This window comes from Fusarium fujikuroi, chromosome FFUJ_chr03 (genome assembly GCF_900079805.1).
Source record: "Fusarium fujikuroi IMI 58289 draft genome, chromosome FFUJ_chr03".
Lineage (NCBI taxonomy): Eukaryota > Fungi > Ascomycota > Sordariomycetes > Hypocreales > Nectriaceae > Fusarium > Fusarium fujikuroi.
This window is the reverse complement of record NC_036624.1, coordinates 4555997-4573993: the sequence shown is the minus strand read 5'-3', so window position 1 is coordinate 4573993 and position 17997 is coordinate 4555997. Positions and strand designations below refer to the sequence as shown.

The 17997-nt window shown below is 49.5% G+C and overlaps 7 protein-coding genes; 1 reads left to right on the top strand and 6 right to left on the bottom strand.

Annotated features, from left to right (window-relative positions):
* Positions 1 to 277: 277 nt before the first annotated feature.
* Positions 278 to 1501, bottom strand: FFUJ_03516 (uncharacterized protein; the record flags this gene model as incomplete). XM_023575372.1 has 3 exons in its annotated part: positions 278 to 492; positions 541 to 1249; positions 1298 to 1501. The coding sequence occupies 3 exons, from the start codon at positions 1499 to 1501 to the stop codon at positions 278 to 280; spliced, it is 1128 nt and encodes a 375-aa protein (XP_023428563.1).
* Positions 1502 to 2609: 1108 nt separating this feature from the next.
* FFUJ_03515 (related to thioredoxin reductase) lies at positions 2610 to 3609 on the bottom strand (the record flags this gene model as incomplete). XM_023575371.1 has 2 exons in its annotated part: positions 2610 to 3162; positions 3209 to 3609. The coding sequence occupies 2 exons, from the start codon at positions 3607 to 3609 to the stop codon at positions 2610 to 2612; spliced, it is 954 nt and encodes a 317-aa protein (XP_023428562.1).
* Positions 3610 to 4683: 1074 nt separating this feature from the next.
* On the bottom strand, positions 4684 to 5718 carry FFUJ_03514 (uncharacterized protein; the record flags this gene model as incomplete). Its single annotated transcript, XM_023575370.1, has 1 exon — positions 4684 to 5718. One exon carries the CDS (start codon positions 5716 to 5718, stop codon positions 4684 to 4686), a length of 1035 nt encoding a protein of 344 aa, XP_023428561.1.
* Positions 5719 to 6965: 1247 nt separating this feature from the next.
* FFUJ_03513 (related to NmrA-like family protein) lies at positions 6966 to 7967 on the bottom strand (the record flags this gene model as incomplete). Its single annotated transcript, XM_023575369.1, has 1 exon — positions 6966 to 7967. The coding sequence occupies one exon, from the start codon at positions 7965 to 7967 to the stop codon at positions 6966 to 6968; it is 1002 nt and encodes a 333-aa protein (XP_023428560.1).
* A 612-nt stretch (positions 7968 to 8579) lies between these two features.
* Positions 8580 to 10357, bottom strand: FFUJ_03512 (probable aspartic proteinase precursor; the record flags this gene model as incomplete). XM_023575368.1 has 3 exons in its annotated part: positions 8580 to 9459; positions 9509 to 9632; positions 9679 to 10357. 3 exons carry the CDS (start codon positions 10355 to 10357, stop codon positions 8580 to 8582), a joined length of 1683 nt encoding a protein of 560 aa, XP_023428559.1.
* Positions 10358 to 12250: 1893 nt separating this feature from the next.
* On the top strand, positions 12251 to 13942 carry FFUJ_03511 (probable extragenic suppressor of the bimD6 mutation; the record flags this gene model as incomplete). XM_023575367.1 has 2 exons in its annotated part: positions 12251 to 13777; positions 13835 to 13942. The coding sequence occupies 2 exons, from the start codon at positions 12251 to 12253 to the stop codon at positions 13940 to 13942; spliced, it is 1635 nt and encodes a 544-aa protein (XP_023428558.1).
* A 658-nt stretch (positions 13943 to 14600) lies between these two features.
* On the bottom strand, positions 14601 to 17242 carry FFUJ_03510 (related to ZFR1 regulator of fumonisin biosynthesis; the record flags this gene model as incomplete). XM_023575366.1 has 8 exons in its annotated part: positions 14601 to 14698; positions 14764 to 14882; positions 14937 to 15830; positions 15879 to 16130; positions 16178 to 16465; positions 16523 to 16763; positions 16821 to 17084; positions 17143 to 17242. The coding sequence occupies 8 exons, from the start codon at positions 17240 to 17242 to the stop codon at positions 14601 to 14603; spliced, it is 2256 nt and encodes a 751-aa protein (XP_023428557.1).
* Between the last annotated feature and the right edge of the window lie 755 nt (positions 17243 to 17997).

Genomic DNA, 17997 nt, shown 5'->3' with positions numbered 1-17997 from the left:
GTCATGACGGAGGTGCAGTTCACAAATTAGGTAGCTCCAGTGGCTGCATTCACTAATCGCCTGCCCGTTACGGGGTCTCCAGTGTGGGGTCACGGCTGACAACGGCTTCTGCAGGCAAAACAAAACTGGATAATGAGCTTATGGAGGTTTGAGATGGGAATTTGACGGATGAAATAATGGTCCGTTTGAAAGATAGCGAAATGTATTAGGTGCAAGGTAGACTATGTACAATAGATAGATATTGAAAGAATAATACGCGAAAGAAGGTGAAGCGGCATCAAGCCAACTCTGAAAGAAACTCGAGAATAGAATCGTATGTGACAGTGTGTGAGTATCCAAAGTTCAGTCCATGACCTGCACCCGGCACAACAGTTGTGTTGAATCGAGAAGCTTGTGTAAAGAACTTCCTCGAGATGTCGAGCAACGAGGGCAGCTTCTCGTCTACGCTGATAGTAGAGTAGCAGTTATCACCGCAGAAAGGAACATCCCGTGCTGCAACAATTAGTATTTGTCGTTTCATAAGGAGCAAGGTCAACTTACAGCCAGTCACGATCTGGACTGGGCCAGTGTATGTGTTATTCTTCCCCGCTGGTGCTCCCAAAGTAAGAAGCTCACCAGGCGAAACAGGCTGGCCCTTCTCATAGGCCACTTCCAGCATCTTGGGGTCAAAGTCGCCCTCTGCAAAGAAGTTGATCTGAATGCCCACTGTAGACGACACTCCGACATACCCAGCGGGGTATTTATCGGCCAGAGGTGTAGCAGTAATAGGAACAAAGTTACTTCCAACTGCGAATAGCGACAAATAAGCAGTCGCCTGTGAGAAGCCCGTCAAGACAATAGCATCAGTGAGTTCAGGGCTCTCATTCGCAAGCGCATATGTAATCACCGAACCAAACGAGTGTCCCAAGTGAATGACCTTGGAATGCTTGCATCCTACCCCAAGAGATCCTTCACGCGCTTTGGTAGTGAGGGCCTTGAGAGCTGCAATCTCGAGGAAGACTTGAATCTCGTTCAATGGGTCACCCTTGGAAGAAGCACCGACTCCAAGACGGTCCCAGGTAAGAGTCGAGTAGCCATGCTCATCGACCGCTCGTGCGACATAGCTGTAGTTGTAGTTGTTGTAAGGAAAGTCCCAGTAACTTCTATCGAAGCCAATGCCGTGCGTCATGATCTGAAGTTCCTTTCCAGGACCGGCATCGGGTTCGCAGTATGTAGCGGCGAGTTCATAGTCACCCGAGACAGTAGTAAACTAACACCGTAAGCTTGTATCAAACTATTGAGTGAGTGTGTTACTTACACCCTTCTGCACCTGTTCAGGATATGGTGGCGCACTCTGTCGGGCGAGATTGACAGCAAGGCTTGTAACATCAATGCCCGTCAACGGCGCCTCAATAGTGAAAACAGCATTTTGAGAAGTCAGTGACACGGGAACGGTAATGTTTGTGCACTTTCGCGCCGAGGCGGCGGTGATGAGGGTGAAGAGGGCCAAAGACTTGATCATGATGACGACTGTCTAAGGAGGCAACTGTTTTGGTCTGAGACTAGGTACCTTAAGTAAAGATAGAGAGATAATCTAAAGCCTCGGAAGTGATCATCTTTATATGAAGAGGATATGCATGTCTTAATTACAAATTTCTCCTTCATCCGCTGACCGGTCCTGCAGAGCTTAGCTGCATATACTAATTTGTGTTTCTTCTTGCATATACATTACATTACATCCCATCCTTGTAGATATCATCTTCGATCTTACTCCACATGAGAGAAGAGGTCCGAGTCGTCCGTCCATGATCGGTCAGTGCAATCTAATACCTCCTGAATAAACTTCTACTTATCTTGAAGGTTTGTTAGGTTCGGCACAGAGGAGTAGCAGAATGTTTATTATGCTACAGTACGGAGTAGCACGGCACTCAAGGCACTAGCGGAGAATTAATTCTATACCCACGGACGCTACGCAACGGGTCATCTATTAAGATCTTCACTCGGTAGAAACGAACTATCCGATGTATCCATCTTGGCAAAATAACATGTGTTCAATCACGGCCAATCGGTCCAAGTTCGTAATACTCGGTGTAAGTGATTAATCTTCCCCCCCCTTGCAGAGCCTCTTGACGTGATAGGTGCAGTGTCATGTCATCGGGGACCATTTGTTGATTGTAAACCTTGCAACAAACTCAATTGACCCTCAGACTTCTTTTCAACTTATGTCCGCTTGCAGAAATGACGAGTAGCTTACCAAGATTAGCAGATCTTGGTGGCCAATGTAGCTGAGAGGTGAAGTCATGCCGAACGGCTCCATCCCTTGCATTGTGATAGTCATAAGTCTCAACTGAGACAGACACACCGACCGGTACGGGGGCTTTTTGTTCTAGCGGCGAATGGAAGAGCATAATAAAACGGGTTCAGGCGTCTTTTTTTTTAATTGCTCTATGACGGGGCAGGGTCTGAGTCGAGAACATGTATGTCTTGAGTCTTGTCTCGTACAATAGCCCAAACGGAAGATGACAAAAAGACGACAAGTGACCAATAGCAATAGGGCGGGCCAGCTGCATTAGCATATAGGCAGATTGACAAATAACAAGCATGGATCTATTTGAAATACATCTTACATCTCACAGCTCATCCTTCTCATCCAACTCATGCTGCAATTGCATCGCCATCCCAACAGCTGCAAAACCGCCCATATGCATCGCCTGTAAAGCACTCCTCATGACCGTCGCAGCATCGCCAAATGCAAAACAGCCTTTCACACTAGTCTCGTTCATCGGCACACTAACCTCAATCTCACCCGTTACCGTCTTCTCCAGTCCCATCTGTTCCGCAAACGGTGCTGCTTGTGCAACATTAGGATGACTTACTACGAAGCCTTCGGTCTTGGAGGAGCCGTCGTCAAATGTGATTTTAACAGCAGGGCCACCGTTGATGAGAGCGAAGGATGCGATTTTTCGGGCGTCGTAGTGCACTTTGCTACTGTGCACTTTTGTCTTTATGGTTGAGGGGAGAGAGGTATCGCCGTTGGTGTAGATTGTTACGGACTGGGAGAGGCGCTTGGCCATGGGAGTTACGTGGGCGAGCATGTCGGCGCTGGAGACCATGCCACCTGCAAAGACGCCCACACTATCTGCTCCTCGCTCCTCAAAGCCATGGCAGTAAAGACAATGGAAACTTCAGAATTAGCAAGGTACGTTCACAGCTCCGGAAGCTCACTCACATTCCCTTTCCCCAGCATTCAGCATAACCCTTGGGCTGCTCCTCCACAAGATCCTTCACCCCAGTACCTAAGCCGAGTTTCTTTCCCTGATAGACATTGCCATCTTGATCAACCGCTTCAAACACACCCGCATCTGTTTTGCGAACGGTTGCGATGGTTGTGGACTTGAACTCGATGCTTTCATATCGCTTCTCAAGATCTTCACGGGCTTTGTTGCGGAAAACAGATGGTTCAACGTGATCGAAGCCGAGAACGTTGTGCATGTGTTTTGTAGGTGCGTTGCGATATACGCCTGAGTCGAGGATGAGCGCTGTGTAGACTTGGCGAGCGAGGGCGGATGCCATAGCAAGACCACCTGGGCCGCCGCCGATGATGAGGACGTCGTAGAGCTTGGATGACATTGCGATTATACGAGCAATGGGAGAGACTAAGAACTATGTTGTTTTGATTAGAGTATATGATATGGTTGCTCTTTGGCTTATATACTCTCAGCGGAGAGATCCTGAATATCTCCGGTCGGAGACTTTGATGATGGGGCGGAACCATCTAGAGGTTGGATGAAAAAAAGGTGCCGCTGACTTGATGCACGAAATCTCCATCTGTACTCAGGCTATTGTCATTAAAGATCATTCGTTGTGGCTCAACTCAACGTCGTTGGTTGTGTCGCCAATGGATGACGCGCAAGAGTTCGAAGGCAAAGAGTTAGTGTCAACGTCAGCACAGGCATACGTAGCTACAATGAGATACTAGCCATCAATCTCTTCGAAGCATTCTCTCTTTAAGGACTTATTGCTGGTAAATTCAACTAGATCAGGGACTTTTGGGAGGTCCTTGTTGGTGATGTTGGTGATGAACTTGCATTCATGAGCTGATTAGCCGTGTATACGGATGAGCGGCATGCACTGAACGAACAACTACAATAAAAAAAGTCACAGTCGCAAACATAACCCCATTTTTGTCTACGGTGGTCTACTATACCACAAGATCAGGCTGAATACCTAAGGGCTGGATGTCATGCTGGATAATCAAGTAGAAATGCAGATAGCAGAGATCACACACAGCGAACAACTTCTCAGTCCTAAATCACGGTAGGCTGCCATGACATCTCAAGACATCGTATCATCAATCATCACAGAGAACGCATCTATCGATCAAAAGTTTGAGGGTATAGTACAAGTCCAGACAAGTCTGAACCATCAATTGCGCTATATAAATAACAATTTCCAAGTCCCGTAGGACCAGTCCAAAACAAAAACAGCACTCGCTTCGACTATGCAAGCAGGTCGCTACCCATAACAAGTAACTCCATCGCGATGCTCAAGCATTTCTGCGAGCACCAGCGCCTCACCCCAGTTCAAGAGACATCCCAAGCAGCGCCAAGTTTAATGAGGACCAGTCCGACGATGAGGCTCTCCCATCGCTATCTTTGCTCAGAACCACAAATCTGCAGTTTGCGTATTCCGAGTTCGGACCTGCTACGAGTCGTCACCTAGCACCACCCACGTCTCCGAACCAGGCGTAGCTGCACTATCTAGAAATTCCCGCTGAGAGGGTAAATCATCGAGTTCACTGTCTGAAACACAGTCATAATCTGAAATCAAATCGGGGGGTTGAGACGTATCAACGTCGAAGGAGGGGTTTGAACCGTCGAGTTCGTATATCACGCGCAGAGGAGCAAATGTGCGTGATGGTGTGGCAGAGGGGGCTGTGTCGTCGGAGGAAGACAGGATCTGGGCGATGGCCTGGGAACCGCCGAGATCTGTGAAGGAGAGATCAAGATGAAGGGGCTGGTTGAAGCTGAAGCTCTGGGCACGCTTCTTGCGGGACTGCTTGGCTGGGCGGATGGAGTAGGTGGGTTCTTCGTGCTTGATACTGTCAAGACTGAAGCCCTCGCCCCTAACCTGCTCGTCATCGTACAGTAGGCCCATGCGATACAGCTCAGCGATTTCATCATCCTCTGTCATGGGCATCTTTCGTCCAAGGTACACATTCCCCCTCGCAGTGGAAGCATCACGGAATGCCTCCTCCCTCTCAAGCGTAGGCCTCCTCACGAGACGAAAGCGGTCGACAGGCAGAGAGATCCTGCTGTTGGCTAGATCTCTCCCCTCGACCTCATCGGAAGAACCACCAAGACTGGAGTGGTCATGTTTCCGGGCGATGCGGTTCCGATGGACGTGTGTCCATCGTGGATTCGCACGCTGCAAATTCCCCGTCGAGATCTCGTAATGCAAAATCTTTTCGAGTTGGGGACGGCGCGCGCCTCCGTTTGTGTTGGTACTATCCTGTTGTCCACAGCGCAGACAGTGCGTCTCTCCGAAATTTGAAGTCGTGCAGGGAAACCCGGTCTCGCGGCACAGGTTGGCGCCTTTGTGTTGGGACTGGCGCTTTGCTGTGGCGCGGACGAAGTGGTTTCGACTTGTGTGGGCGCGGGTCTTTATTGTGCTGGGAGGATTGATAGGAAAGTGCTTTGCAGCTGGAAGATCCCCAGAGCTGTTGAGTAAGATGTCCATGATGGATGTTCTGGGGGGCGTATTATAAGTAGGTTAGATGAACAAGGGGTTTGTACAAGTGAAGGATACTATGTTGTGAGTAAAGATGTTATGTTGTCAAGAAAGGCGCAAAGTTGCGTGCTTGAACGCTAAAGGGCGCGAGATTAGGGAATATGAAAGAGGTATCTGGAAGAGTCGAAGGCTGGAGGGTGTATTAATACGATATCATCTCATCCGGGGCGATATCGTCGTGATTGGCCGCCGGAGGAGTCATATGGACTGCGGATGGCGTACTACCAACCTAGACTAGGCTCTTACACTGTATTACATTACGACTACGGAGTACGGGCCTTTGTCTCATCTTTGTTACTATGAGCAACAACAAGTACAGTGCTGCCTCGGCCTAGTCCTAGTTGTGTGACGTGACTCATTTTGCATTGCTTGCTTGATCCGGGCGCGTCTTACAAGGCCAGGCCAAGATAACCGAGGTGGCGCAGCGAATAAGACAAGGCCTTGGGGGCTTTCCATTGTTGGGGAAGCCTTATCGACGAGGCACAGCGCATGGCGAGGCGCATGATGGGTTTGATTGACAGGCAACGTCCGTGTGATGCGGTCCTGATTGGCGGGTGGACGTAGGACTCATGACGATAAGCAGAACGAAGAGGGTGTCGTCATCTTGGAGGTATAGAGTCGCTGTGGTTATAGTGCATTGATACCTAGAGCTGCCTAGAAGGAAGTGTATTCTACCAAGGTTCTTTTCTTGAATGAGTTGTGCCCGATGACCAAAAATGCATGGATCAAGACAGGGAATCACAGTCTGATGTTACTGGGTAGGGGCTCAATGCGGGTGACGACGAAAGCGTTTGATCACCGTGGAGCTGTTTTCGGTTTCGAGAAACTGGGTTAACCAACGATAACGATGAGATAGGATCACGGTGCAAGATAAGACGGTTCCCGTTGGAGGAGCTTGTTTATGGGGTGCTAAGACATTTCCCCAATGAGGATATCCCGATAACACCCGGATGTTACGGCGGCTGGACGGACGTGCCGGAGGCTGTACAACGTTCAATTACACTGTAACTCACTGTATGTCGACATTGCTCTCAAATCTTGTGATGGACTGCATTTCAGCTCCAGTCCAATATTGCATTTTCTCTAACCGCTACTACCCTTGATCAAGGCACACAAGGTGAATGTGTAACGCCCAAAGCAGACACTCACATAACCGTAGGGTAACACTCACCAACGCAACCCAGAGCAACCATCACTCACTCATCTGACTTGACATCCATTCCCTCAAGATACTTCCTCACATCAACCACCTCAATCCCCCTCTCCTCATTAACACTCCCACTCTTATCCCACGCAACCCCACGGCCCTGCGCAAACGTATCCCTATACTTGACCATCGTGCTCGGCTCCCTCTCCATCTGCCTCTTCAACTCCTCCAGATCCCACACCTCGCGCTTGAACTTTGTGTCAAAATGCTCATCTAGTAGATCTGCCAGTTCGCCGTAGGATATAGTATCTCCCGCTGTGTACACGACCTGATGCGATATACCCCGTGGATCGAGGACTATATCTGCTGTGACGCGCCCGATGTCAGTTGGTGTTGTCAGGGTGATTCTGTTGTCCCAGCTTCCGAGTGCTCTGACGATCTTATTCCCGAGATCAACGACCCCAAAGTCTGGGAGGAACAGGAAGCTCATGAACAGCCCAGTCGATACAATCGTCCAATCAACGTCCTTCTGGGCTCTCAATTTCTTCCGAACTTGTAACTGCTCATCAAACAAGTCCTGTGAACTTCCCTCCCCGATAATATCATAGTCCATCCCAAACTGCCATGGAAAGTATCTCTTAACGCCCGCTTTAAGCACAGCGTCTGAAAGCTTGAGCTGCGTTCCAGACGGTAAGCCCATGCCATTACACGAAACAACAACGTCGTATTTCTCAAAGATGGACGCTAGCTCTTCAACGCTTGCGTTGACGACATCAGCTGCTTCAAATCCTGCGTTGAGGGCGCGAATGTGCTGGACTAGTTTCTTCTTCTCAGGAGCAGCAGAGTCAAGGGTTGCTTGACGCAGAAGAACGGAATATCGTTGACGCTTAGGGTGCGCGGTCAGGGCTTCCAGGATAGAGAGGCCTAGTTCCCCGGCGCCGAGGATGAGGATGTTTTGGGGCGTCATAGGTACTGGTATGGATGGATCGTTGAGACGATTGAGGGCTTGCAAGTTCTCGATGGAGAGTTCGAGAGGCGTATCGGGCGTCATATTTAGAAGAAGTAGTAGTATTTTAGGCTATAGTGTAATTCTGCGCTGCATGATGATTACGTCGTGAATAGGACGAGAATGAGGCTGGATCTGCATCTTGGCGGAGCCTCAACGCGGGGTGAACGAATAGCCTTGGCGTTGGGTGTAAGCAATTCCTCTATCTCCATGTTAAACTCCGACAACATGAAGTTATTCCGATTTTCTTATTGTATTTGTAAGAACAATATACTCCCATTATCAACAAATGCCAAGGATCCTTGTTGGTCCACGATCCACATTGCTCACTCAATATCCGGCAGCTGAATAATCGAATTCCATCGACAAGCCAGCCAGGGGCAAACATGACAAATGCGGAATGTCGATGGAGTTTATTTCATTTTTGAAAATGCAAATACATACGAAAAAGGCCTGGTCGGCTTTTTATTAAACTCTGAGCTATACGGTAGTAAATGCAGGCACCGATTTACCCCAACAAGAACGCCCACGCTTCCCAATGCAGCAAACCAAGAAAAACAATGATGATTTCTCGACTCTAGGAAAAATATAGTAGTCTAGCTAAGGATGTATGTAGTGAATGAGGGTCACAAAAAACAATGTTTCGATGAAATGGCCTTATGAACTGACTGTGAGTTTGTTGGCGAATCCAACACGCTGACCCTTGAGGTCGAAGACGACGAACTGCGCCTTGAGGAGGATGTCGCCCAGAATGGCGAATCCAATACCGTCGGAGCTCTGAATGCCACCGTAGCAGACAGTGGTGGTGAGACGGCCGTAGTTGATGTAGTTTCCGGGGACTTTGCCGCGGTAGCTGCCGAAGCCAAAGTAGAAGCTGGGGAGCTTCGCTGAGCAGGGGAACACCCAGACACCGTAGTCTTGGTCGACGTAGGCGCCCTTAACCTTTTTGTAGTAGAAGTTCACCAGGTAGCTGGGCAGAAGAAGGAGTGTGGTGCCGGTATCGACGATAGCTGAGTAGTTGTATTTGTGCCATGGTGCGCCCTGAGCGACACGGAAACCCTCAATGTTGAGCTGCCACCAAGGACTGTCCTTCTTGACCTTGGCGAACTGAATACTTCCGTAGTACTCGCTCTGGTCGATGTAGCCAAAGTTGTAGTTTCCAGCCTTGCCCTTCTGCAGATTGGCCGTAAAGACTGGAACTGCTAGATTGTCCTGCACGTTCTGGAAGTAGGTTTTTTGAGCTGTAGGTCGGACAGTGTTCAGGCTTGACATGGCCAGACCCATGATGCCATGCGAAAACTTGTCTGCGGCGATGCCATCCGAGACTTCAGTAGCAGACTCAACGGCCTGCTTGTTGACATACGTCTTTCCAACCTGGACCTTGTCGGTATAGACAATGCCACTGGCACCAGTGCCATCGCCATATTTAATACTCCAAGTCTGACCGTTTAGTCTCTTGGAAGTTGATGACTTGTCTGGCTTGTAGAGAATATGACCAGCTTGGTCAGGTTGATATGTGTCTGTAGAAAACACCCAGCTGCGACAATTAGCAATGCTCCTTTCTTGACCAAAGACAGGCAACTTACAGATCAGATGAGCCAGTATCAAAGTTCAGGTATGTTTGTTGAGCTGGAGTACCAATCTTGACAGGAACTACATACTGTGAATCGTAGTACTGAGGCGGTGTTGCTGAAGCAGTACCCTTCATTCCTGACAAGTGTTAGTCGTGTTCATTAGTCCGAGTGACAAGACTTACCAAGCTTATTGTTGATGAGCGCAGCCTCATGTTGAGCAATCTTCTTAAGCTTCGGGGGTAAAGGCTTATGGTATTTGTTGTATGCCGCGATGAGGGCAATCTCGGCATGAGGCTTCTTGTAACGCGTGTTGGTGAGTTGGTCCATCTTGACCTTTTCTCCACCGGCCCTAGGCTTGAGGTGAGCCGACTCGGGATCATTCTCATGATCGATAGCTCGGCCTCGCAATGTCTTGCCAAGTTCCTCCTCTTCTTGTTCCTCGGGATCAATGTCCCGCTTTTGCAGGCCTTTAACTCCTTCAACCTCCGGATCAACAGCGTTGGGTGAAAAAGGATTCTTGACCTCATAGATATCTCCGCGTGCCATTAAAGGATCGTTGTCGGATACATCCCTGGGTTTTATGTCCCGGTCCTGTAAACCCTTCACACCTTCAACCTCAGGGTCGACAGCATTAGGTGAGAAGGGATTCTTAACCTCGTACACGTCGCCACGTGCCGCGAGGGCTTGGTCTCCCCTGGGGTCTATTGCCCTTTTTTGCAGACCCTTTACTCCTTCAACTTCTGGATCAACGGCGTTGGGTGAGAACGGATTCTTCACCTCGTAGACATCGCCACGGATTTCATGAGGAATACCCGTACTACAGCCGGCGAGGAGGAGAAAGGAAACCGTGCTGAATTTCATCGTGAATGATGGGTAGGGGAGAAATAGTTGTGATCGTGAGATGAAGATGTATCAGGAGAACGGGGGGCCGGACCTCATATTTCAAGACAATGGGAGTAGCAACCATGCATTGTAAGAGGCGGGCTGGGTGTTCCGGATCGAGGGCAAATGCTATTGTCCAGGCACTTCGAGATCCATAGCATGGCATTCTGGGCAAGCCTGGAGCTAAGTGAAGCCATGCTGGAGAGCTTAATGTGGAATGTGGCCCGTGAAGCGGATGGTTTTGGGTGGAATGCATCTGGATCGAGTATGGTATGGCCTGGCATCTGCATTCCGGGGCCTTGGGACTAGACATTTTAGACCCTAGAATAAATGCCACGAGCACGGCAGACCAGCCATGACCGAGACATTGCCCAAAATGTCCGTTCTTGGTTCCTGGTACCTGCGTCTGATTTGTCCGCGTTTGTCGTGAAGGGTCCCCATCTTGACGTTGAAGGCGTGCGCCGCAATGACAGTTGTCAGGCCTCAGGGGGCAAGAAAACACTGGACCTTATGATAGGGTGTCAAAATAAACTTGGCAAAGAGGTCCCCAAGTTTAGGCTAGATTTACCTAAGTATTTTTATCCTTTAGGCTTTAGGTCTATAGTTTTCTTTCCTCCCCTAGTCAGGGTCTCATGTGTGCGTGTGTATCGGCCAAGAGTATCGGCTGGAGACTGACAAAAACGATTGCTTTGACTTTATTTTGGTGCGATGATCGACGGATCAGGTGAACAAGTTGGGACGGTTATGATGAAAGAACCCTTGACAGATCATTAGATCTACGACAATGTCGTTGTTTCTGTCTTGGTCGATTTGATTTAGGTCATGCCCAATTCTGTTCCTGCATTTTTCGTATATCTGTCGTAAATGGCGTCTAGCTCATACTATGACAGCAACATCTTGTGGTCAATCTTCTTCCATGATCATAGACCAACGAGTCTTGGACGTAAATCTCTCATCCGGGCCGTATCCCAAGGTGTCGGTTCCGTGGTTTCGTAAATAACCTCATCCTAGTGCCGACTAGAGATGGTCGTGGCTTGAGCTGTCGGAGAGCGGGAATGCACTGACTCGATATGGTGATGTTAGCGGTGGTGTTGAGGTTTGAAACTTGCGATTCTGGGGGAAATGCTCCGAAGAGAGTAAAGTGGCAGCCATTGGTCAATGCTTCACAAAAGGCTCGGTCCCTTCCGCTTTGAGGCTCTTCACTTTTCAGTAGAGTTGGAGGTCCAATCAAGTCTCTCATACAAGTTTCTTCATTGAATTACTGTAAACAGATGCGTCGTCACGATTTCTAATTTTACACTCAACAGTCATAGTCATGTCTGTGCTTTTCTGCTTTGGGCAAAATAAAACTGAAGTGGCGATGGTCGTAGTCACTCACTCTCGTAGTTATCGTGCTTCTCTCTTCGTATATTAAATGATGACAAAGGCAGTGGAGGCTCAATGTGAAGTCATCATCGATGGCTCATCTCATGACTCCTCCATTGAAAATTACCCCTCCATGACTCACCAAAATACAGTGGCATCTCCACTGACAATCCCCCAGAAGAAGAAAAATCAGGCAGAAGGGAAATTGAGACTATCCAGATCAGCAATATGAGTAACAATGATTGATGTGCCTTGAGAAATATTCAGAAAAATCAGGCAAATTTTCCATATAAATAATTCAATTCCAATTCTCAAATCTGCCAAGAATTATCTTAGAATGTTAGAGTGAACCCTGGTAGACACATCCACTGATAAGATAACGTTTTTTTTGAACCCCGCGGTAACAAGGTTGCACAAAAATTCCACAACGCCTTCATCGAATTTGTTTTCGCCAACATAACCGACATATTTTGCAATCTCGCTAAATCCCATTGCAAATTATCCATCATGGATCCCGCGGCAGGACCAGCTGCTCCTCACGAGCCTCCGTACCAATACACAGCAAACCAGGGCTACCAACAAACAGAAGAAATACCCCGCGAACTCCAGACCCAGAAAGACGACGGTGCTCTTCTCGAGCAAGAAGACGACAATGACTTTGACGATATTTTCGAGGAAGATTTCGATGATAATGAGTGGTCCGCTGATGCGGGCGACTTGACCAAGTCTTATAACCGTCAGCGCAATGCCGACGGCGCCGCTGCTCCTCGCTCGAACCAGCAGAAACCTACTGCGAATACCTTTGCCAGCGTCGACGATCAAGTATCCGCCCTCTCTAAACACGCCGCTAAGCTTCGTCTTGACACTGTCAAGCAAGATGTTGAGAAGGACAAGGACAAGGCCGACCGCGCCACTAGCGAACAAGTCCTCGACCAGCGCACCCGCATGATTCTCCTGCAGATGATCAACCGTGGCTTCGTTAGCGAAGTCCACGGTGCTATCAGTACCGGTAAAGAAGCCAACGTCTACGGCGCCGTCCTCCACGATGATCAAACCGGCGAGGCTACCCAGAGGGCTATCAAGGTCTACAAGACCGCTATTCTCAGCTTCAAGGACAGAGAGCGTTACATCACCGGTGAGCACCGTTTCAAGGGTGGCTTTGACAAGGGAAACAACAGAAAGATGGTTAAACTTTGGGCGGAGAAGGAATTCCGCAACTTGCGAAGGATCTACACAGCTGGTATTCCCTGCCCGGAGCCCATCAGCCTCAAGCTTCACGTTCTCGTCATGGGCTTCCTCGGCGACCGCAAGGGCTGGGCGTATCCTCGCCTCCGTGACGCTACTCTGACGGGTGACGATGTCGATCAGCAGTGGTATAAGCTTTACGTCCAGCTGCTTGGCATCATGCGCCGAATTTATCAGGTCTGCCGCCTTGTGCACGCCGATCTGAGCGAGTACAACATTCTCTACCACAAGGAGAAGCTCTACATCATTGATGTGTCCCAGAGTGTGGAGCCTGATCATCCTCGCTCTCTTGAGTTCCTACGTATGGATATCAAGAACGTGGGTGACTTCTTTAGGCGCAAGGGTGTTGATACGCTTGCTGACCGCGCTATCTTCAACTTCATCACTACCCCTGAGGGTCCTGTAGAGGAGCCAGAAATGGCCAAGGCGATCGAGACTCTGTATGAGACTCGCGCTGATACAAGTGAAGACCAGGCTGCTCAGATCGAGGTTGATAACGAGGTGTTCAGAAACCAATACATTCCTCAGACATTAGAACAAGTCTACGATATTGAGAAGGATGCTCAGAAGGTGACACAAGGTGAAGGTAACGACCTTGTCTACAGCAATCTACTGGCAGACCAGGTCATCGCTCCCAAGAAGGACGGTGAAGATGGCGAGGAGGAACAAGGTTCTACATCCGACTCTGACGATGAAGGCGCATCTCTCTCAGGCGACTCAAACGATGAGGCAAACTTCGAAAAGGGTCCCCCCCGCGGCCGTCGCTTCGAGGACAAGGATGAGAAGAAGGTTTGTTTCTCACCACCCATTCTGCTCGAGGAACTTCACTGACCAATAACTCTCCAGGCCCATAAACAAGCCGTCAAGGAAGCTAAGCGCGAGAAGCGCAAGGAGAAGATGCCGAAGCACCTAAAGAAGAAAATCGTCGCCACATCGTCGCGTCGCAAGAAATAGACCTGGACAGCTCACTCTTGGCGATTCCTTATTCGCTTTCTTTCCCCATTCCGGGCAAGGGACCGTTGCGTCGAGACGCAGGGTCAGGTCCCATTGCCCAAAGGAGGAATAACACGAAAAGCTTATATCAAACCCTTCCCCCCAGGCACTGCAATCGGATGATGAAGACATTGATTCGTCGCCCGGAGATGTCACCGCCGAGACGGTTTAGCATTCCCCCTTGGGGTCTGTGTAACCTCCGGTTCCTTTGGCTCCCGCGGCGATCTGAACGTTCCCTCCTTTCCGTGGGTCCGTTTTGAACGATCAAAGAGAGCTCTGACGATTTGTATTTTATTTGCCTCCCTTCCCGTGACGGAACGGAAAAGGGTTATCAGCTCCGGATGAGGCTTGGCTGACCTCGGTTTTTGGGGGGTCTAAAAGAAAGAGCACACCGGAAAAAAGAGTAATGACTTGAATATTATGTATGAAATGCCCTGATTTTATCGCTCAGTTGTGCTTTTTACAACTCAAATAGTCAAAAGTCAAAACGTTGACCCTTCCCCCTTTTGACGCCATTACATGATAACGTACAATCTCAATCTGATCAAAATATCTCAATTTTCTCCCTACTGATGGGCTCATCGCCCGGTAAACAATACCGTAATAGGACTGGTTATGTTCAAAAGTAAAACTGCTGCTGGGGCTGGCCTGGAGGTGGCTGGGCTAGGAAGTCAAAGTTCAAAGAATCCATTCCCGTGTTCCACGGGTCCGGCGATTCTGTGGCGAGTTAGTTTCTCGGGGGTTGTTCAAGAGAGAAGTATGACAGATAGGAAGTGACATACCGCCCCAGATAGATTCGTAGAGGTCCATGGGAGCCATGTATTGCGTAGGATCGACATTCATGGCGTTCATGCTGTCAAGATTCAGGCTTCCGTTTGGCATCTGCTGACCGTATGCAAGACTAGACACACCTTTAGAAACGGACACTTCTGGTGGGTGAAAAAAGAATACTGACCCTGGAAAGTCTTGGATCGAAGCTCCTCCGTTTTGCATCTCGGCCATGGCAAGCGCTGCGTCCTCTCTTGGGTCCGCGCTCTGGGAAACGTTGCGAAACATTGAATTGCCATTGCCGGGAAGTTGGCCTGGGTTTCCAAAGGGGTTAAGGGGCGTCCGGCTCCCGCTGCCGGCGGCAGAGGCGTCGCCTTCCTTCTTGAGATGTGACGGGACAATAGAGCCATGGTCGTAAATGTTCTTGAGGGCCGTGAGGGCGCGGTACAGTGGGCCGGAGAGCTCAATGTCCTTGTCGGTGGTCATGACATGCGGCTCGGGGGAGCTAACGTCCTTGGCAGCAGTGGCGGAGAGGGCAGCGATCAGGTCCCCTTGTAACTGTCGAACCTCTGGGTCCGTCTTTGTCTCGCATAGTATGCCGAGGAGCAGAGCTGATGATAGGCCGTGGTACGTGAAAGCCCAGCTTCGGGTTGGGATGGAGGAGAGCTGGTGCATGGCGAGGAACATCCTGACGGTTTCGGTTAGGTTGTCTTTGCACCGATCTGCTAGCGTCTTCCGTTGCTCAGGTTCGAATTCGCTGTCTTTTCGGAGTGCTGGACGACATGCGACGGAGATGACAAATGATGTGTGAAGGCGGATTGCATAGTGTTGCAGACGATCGAGGGCAGTCTTGCAAATTTCTTTGTTTCGTAATTGTGGTGCTGTGCGGCTTCGAAGAGTCTCTACGGCTTCGCAGTCGTCGATGATTTGAGAGTACGAGGCACTCATCATGTCGTCAGGGTTTAGACGACGAGAAATGATTTCCATGAGATGGTACATTGTTTCGAGGTATGAGTAGTTGCCGTTTGGTGTTGGCGCCATGACGGGGATCGGACAGCAGGGGAAGTTGGTCATTGGAGATCTAACAGCGTTAAAGGTGAGCCATCAACTTGTGATACTCAGTACTCACCTGTCAAAGGAAAGCGACGTCAAAGTGTCATGCCATACAACGCTCCACCATAATCTTCTTCGCACCATTTCTTTCGCTTGGGTGTTTGGTGGTGTACAGTCACGGCTTTCGTTACGTGGTGTTCTGTGTAGACCGAGCGACTGGGCAAGACGACAGGTCAATCCCATCAGCGCCCATGATGCCTCGGCCTTCATATCATTCAAAAGAACGAAACACGTTAGAAGAAGAGCTTGGATGGAGTCAAAGGAAGGTCTGCGATGTGTCAGTCAAAGTTCGTCAAAGCTGGCAAGTTGCATTACCGAAGAAGAAAGTTGCCCAGTCGAAGGAAGTGAAATGATATCTGAATGAAGCGCTGAGAGTCTCGGGTGCGGATATGGTATGGCGATTCGTGGTACTGTGATCCGACGGCCAAAACGGCAAAGAGTATTGCCAGCCATGATGCTGTAACGGGTTTGGTGGATTTGCTGCCGCTTGTCGCATTTCGCGAACGATCTTCTAGGTAAGTCATGAGTTTGGCCTCGAGGTCGTCAATGTCCATAACGAATCCCCAAAAAGGCTGAGGTATTTCCTTGTAGGTGCGGAACAGCCTGAATGGCTCGTCAGCTTACGGTCTCGCCACAGCAATTGAGCAGGCGAACACTCACTTCATAACCTCGCGGTCGGAAGGCAATTCAGTTGATATATCCTGTGTCAATTTCTGAAGATGATGCGACGACATCAGCGGGAAGGGCGCCGATGTGTCCAAGCCGAGAATGGACCTCATGTCTTGTCGAATGTCAAGACCGTCGCCTTTGTGAACGGGTGAAGACTGCTCGCGCAGTAGAGCAGGAATACTGTTCTGCCCAACGTAACGGTCTGCTGCAACTTCGGGTTCGTCGATGCTTGCTGTGTTGTTTATTAGTCGTATGAACAGTGGCATGACCCGGATGTTCGGACACTCACCAAGGGTGCGCGGCCAACTGTCCTGCCGCTCAACCTTGCGCACTCCCTCGTCGCGAGGAGCCTCTGAGAATGAGAGTGCCCTCTTGCGACTGGCGATGCCTTGACTTGCTTCTGAAGGCGCACCAGAGCCTGATGGCTTTGAGGTTGATGAGCGGTTGGGCTTATAGGAACATAGTCTTGGATGCTCTCTCTTGACACAGTTCTCACAAGGTTGTTTATTGTCGCACTTGACTTTTCTCTGGCGACAGGGCCAACAGGCAGTACCTAGCGTGATGATGAGCCATGGAATTCCCCAATTGAGGTTATTCACAACATGTCTTACCGTAGCGAACCTTGCGATGGGAATGTATGATTCGATTGGCCTCCTCTGGGGTCAGGTCATCAATGGCTACCCGCTCATCTGGACTAGGGTTCTCAGCCATGGTGAATCGGGGATATGGGCTCAGAGATGAGCCGTGGAGCCAAACAAAGGTCGCGATAGCAATTGCGATGTGATGTTATGATTGCAGATGAGGGTTTACGAATGCCGAACTCCGAGAGTCTCCCATGCGATAGCGATAAGAGAGCGGGCGAGGGAGGGGAAGCTTGCGGTGCTGACGTGCGGGGCCGGTTCGGCTTTCGAATTGGCTTTAGTTTAGGATCGGGCTGGTATTAATAAGGTAATAAAGAAGGGGAAGAATGTACTTGGCGGCTGATCTTTTGGCCTTTCGATTCTCTGTCTCTTGTCTCTTGTCTCTCTATGGTTGGCTGTGGAGTGGGCACGAGGCCGGTATGGGATCCGACATCCCGAAGCCACCGGTCGGATAAACTAAGGCCGAATCCGCGAGCCAAGCCACAAGCCAGTCATCGCATGATGTCGTGTCTAGGGTAAAGAGACAAGAGACAACCGATTGAATCGTCAGTTGTCTATAATGTTCAGCTTCATTTTCACAATGATCAACAGCTCCTATTAGCCCTCTTTCAATGCAGCTTCAATCTACCATGAATCGCTCTTTCTCTCGCCTTTTTTTGTCGTTTTGTCTTTCTGTTTCTCTCGTGTGGGGGCCTTCCATTCACTGCCTGTCTCAAGTCTTTTAACTTCTCACCAACATCTGCGCTCGCCCATGTTCCTCTGTCCAATCACTATATTTTTGTGATAACCAATTTGTTCTTGCATGATCCGGCATTGGACTCGATT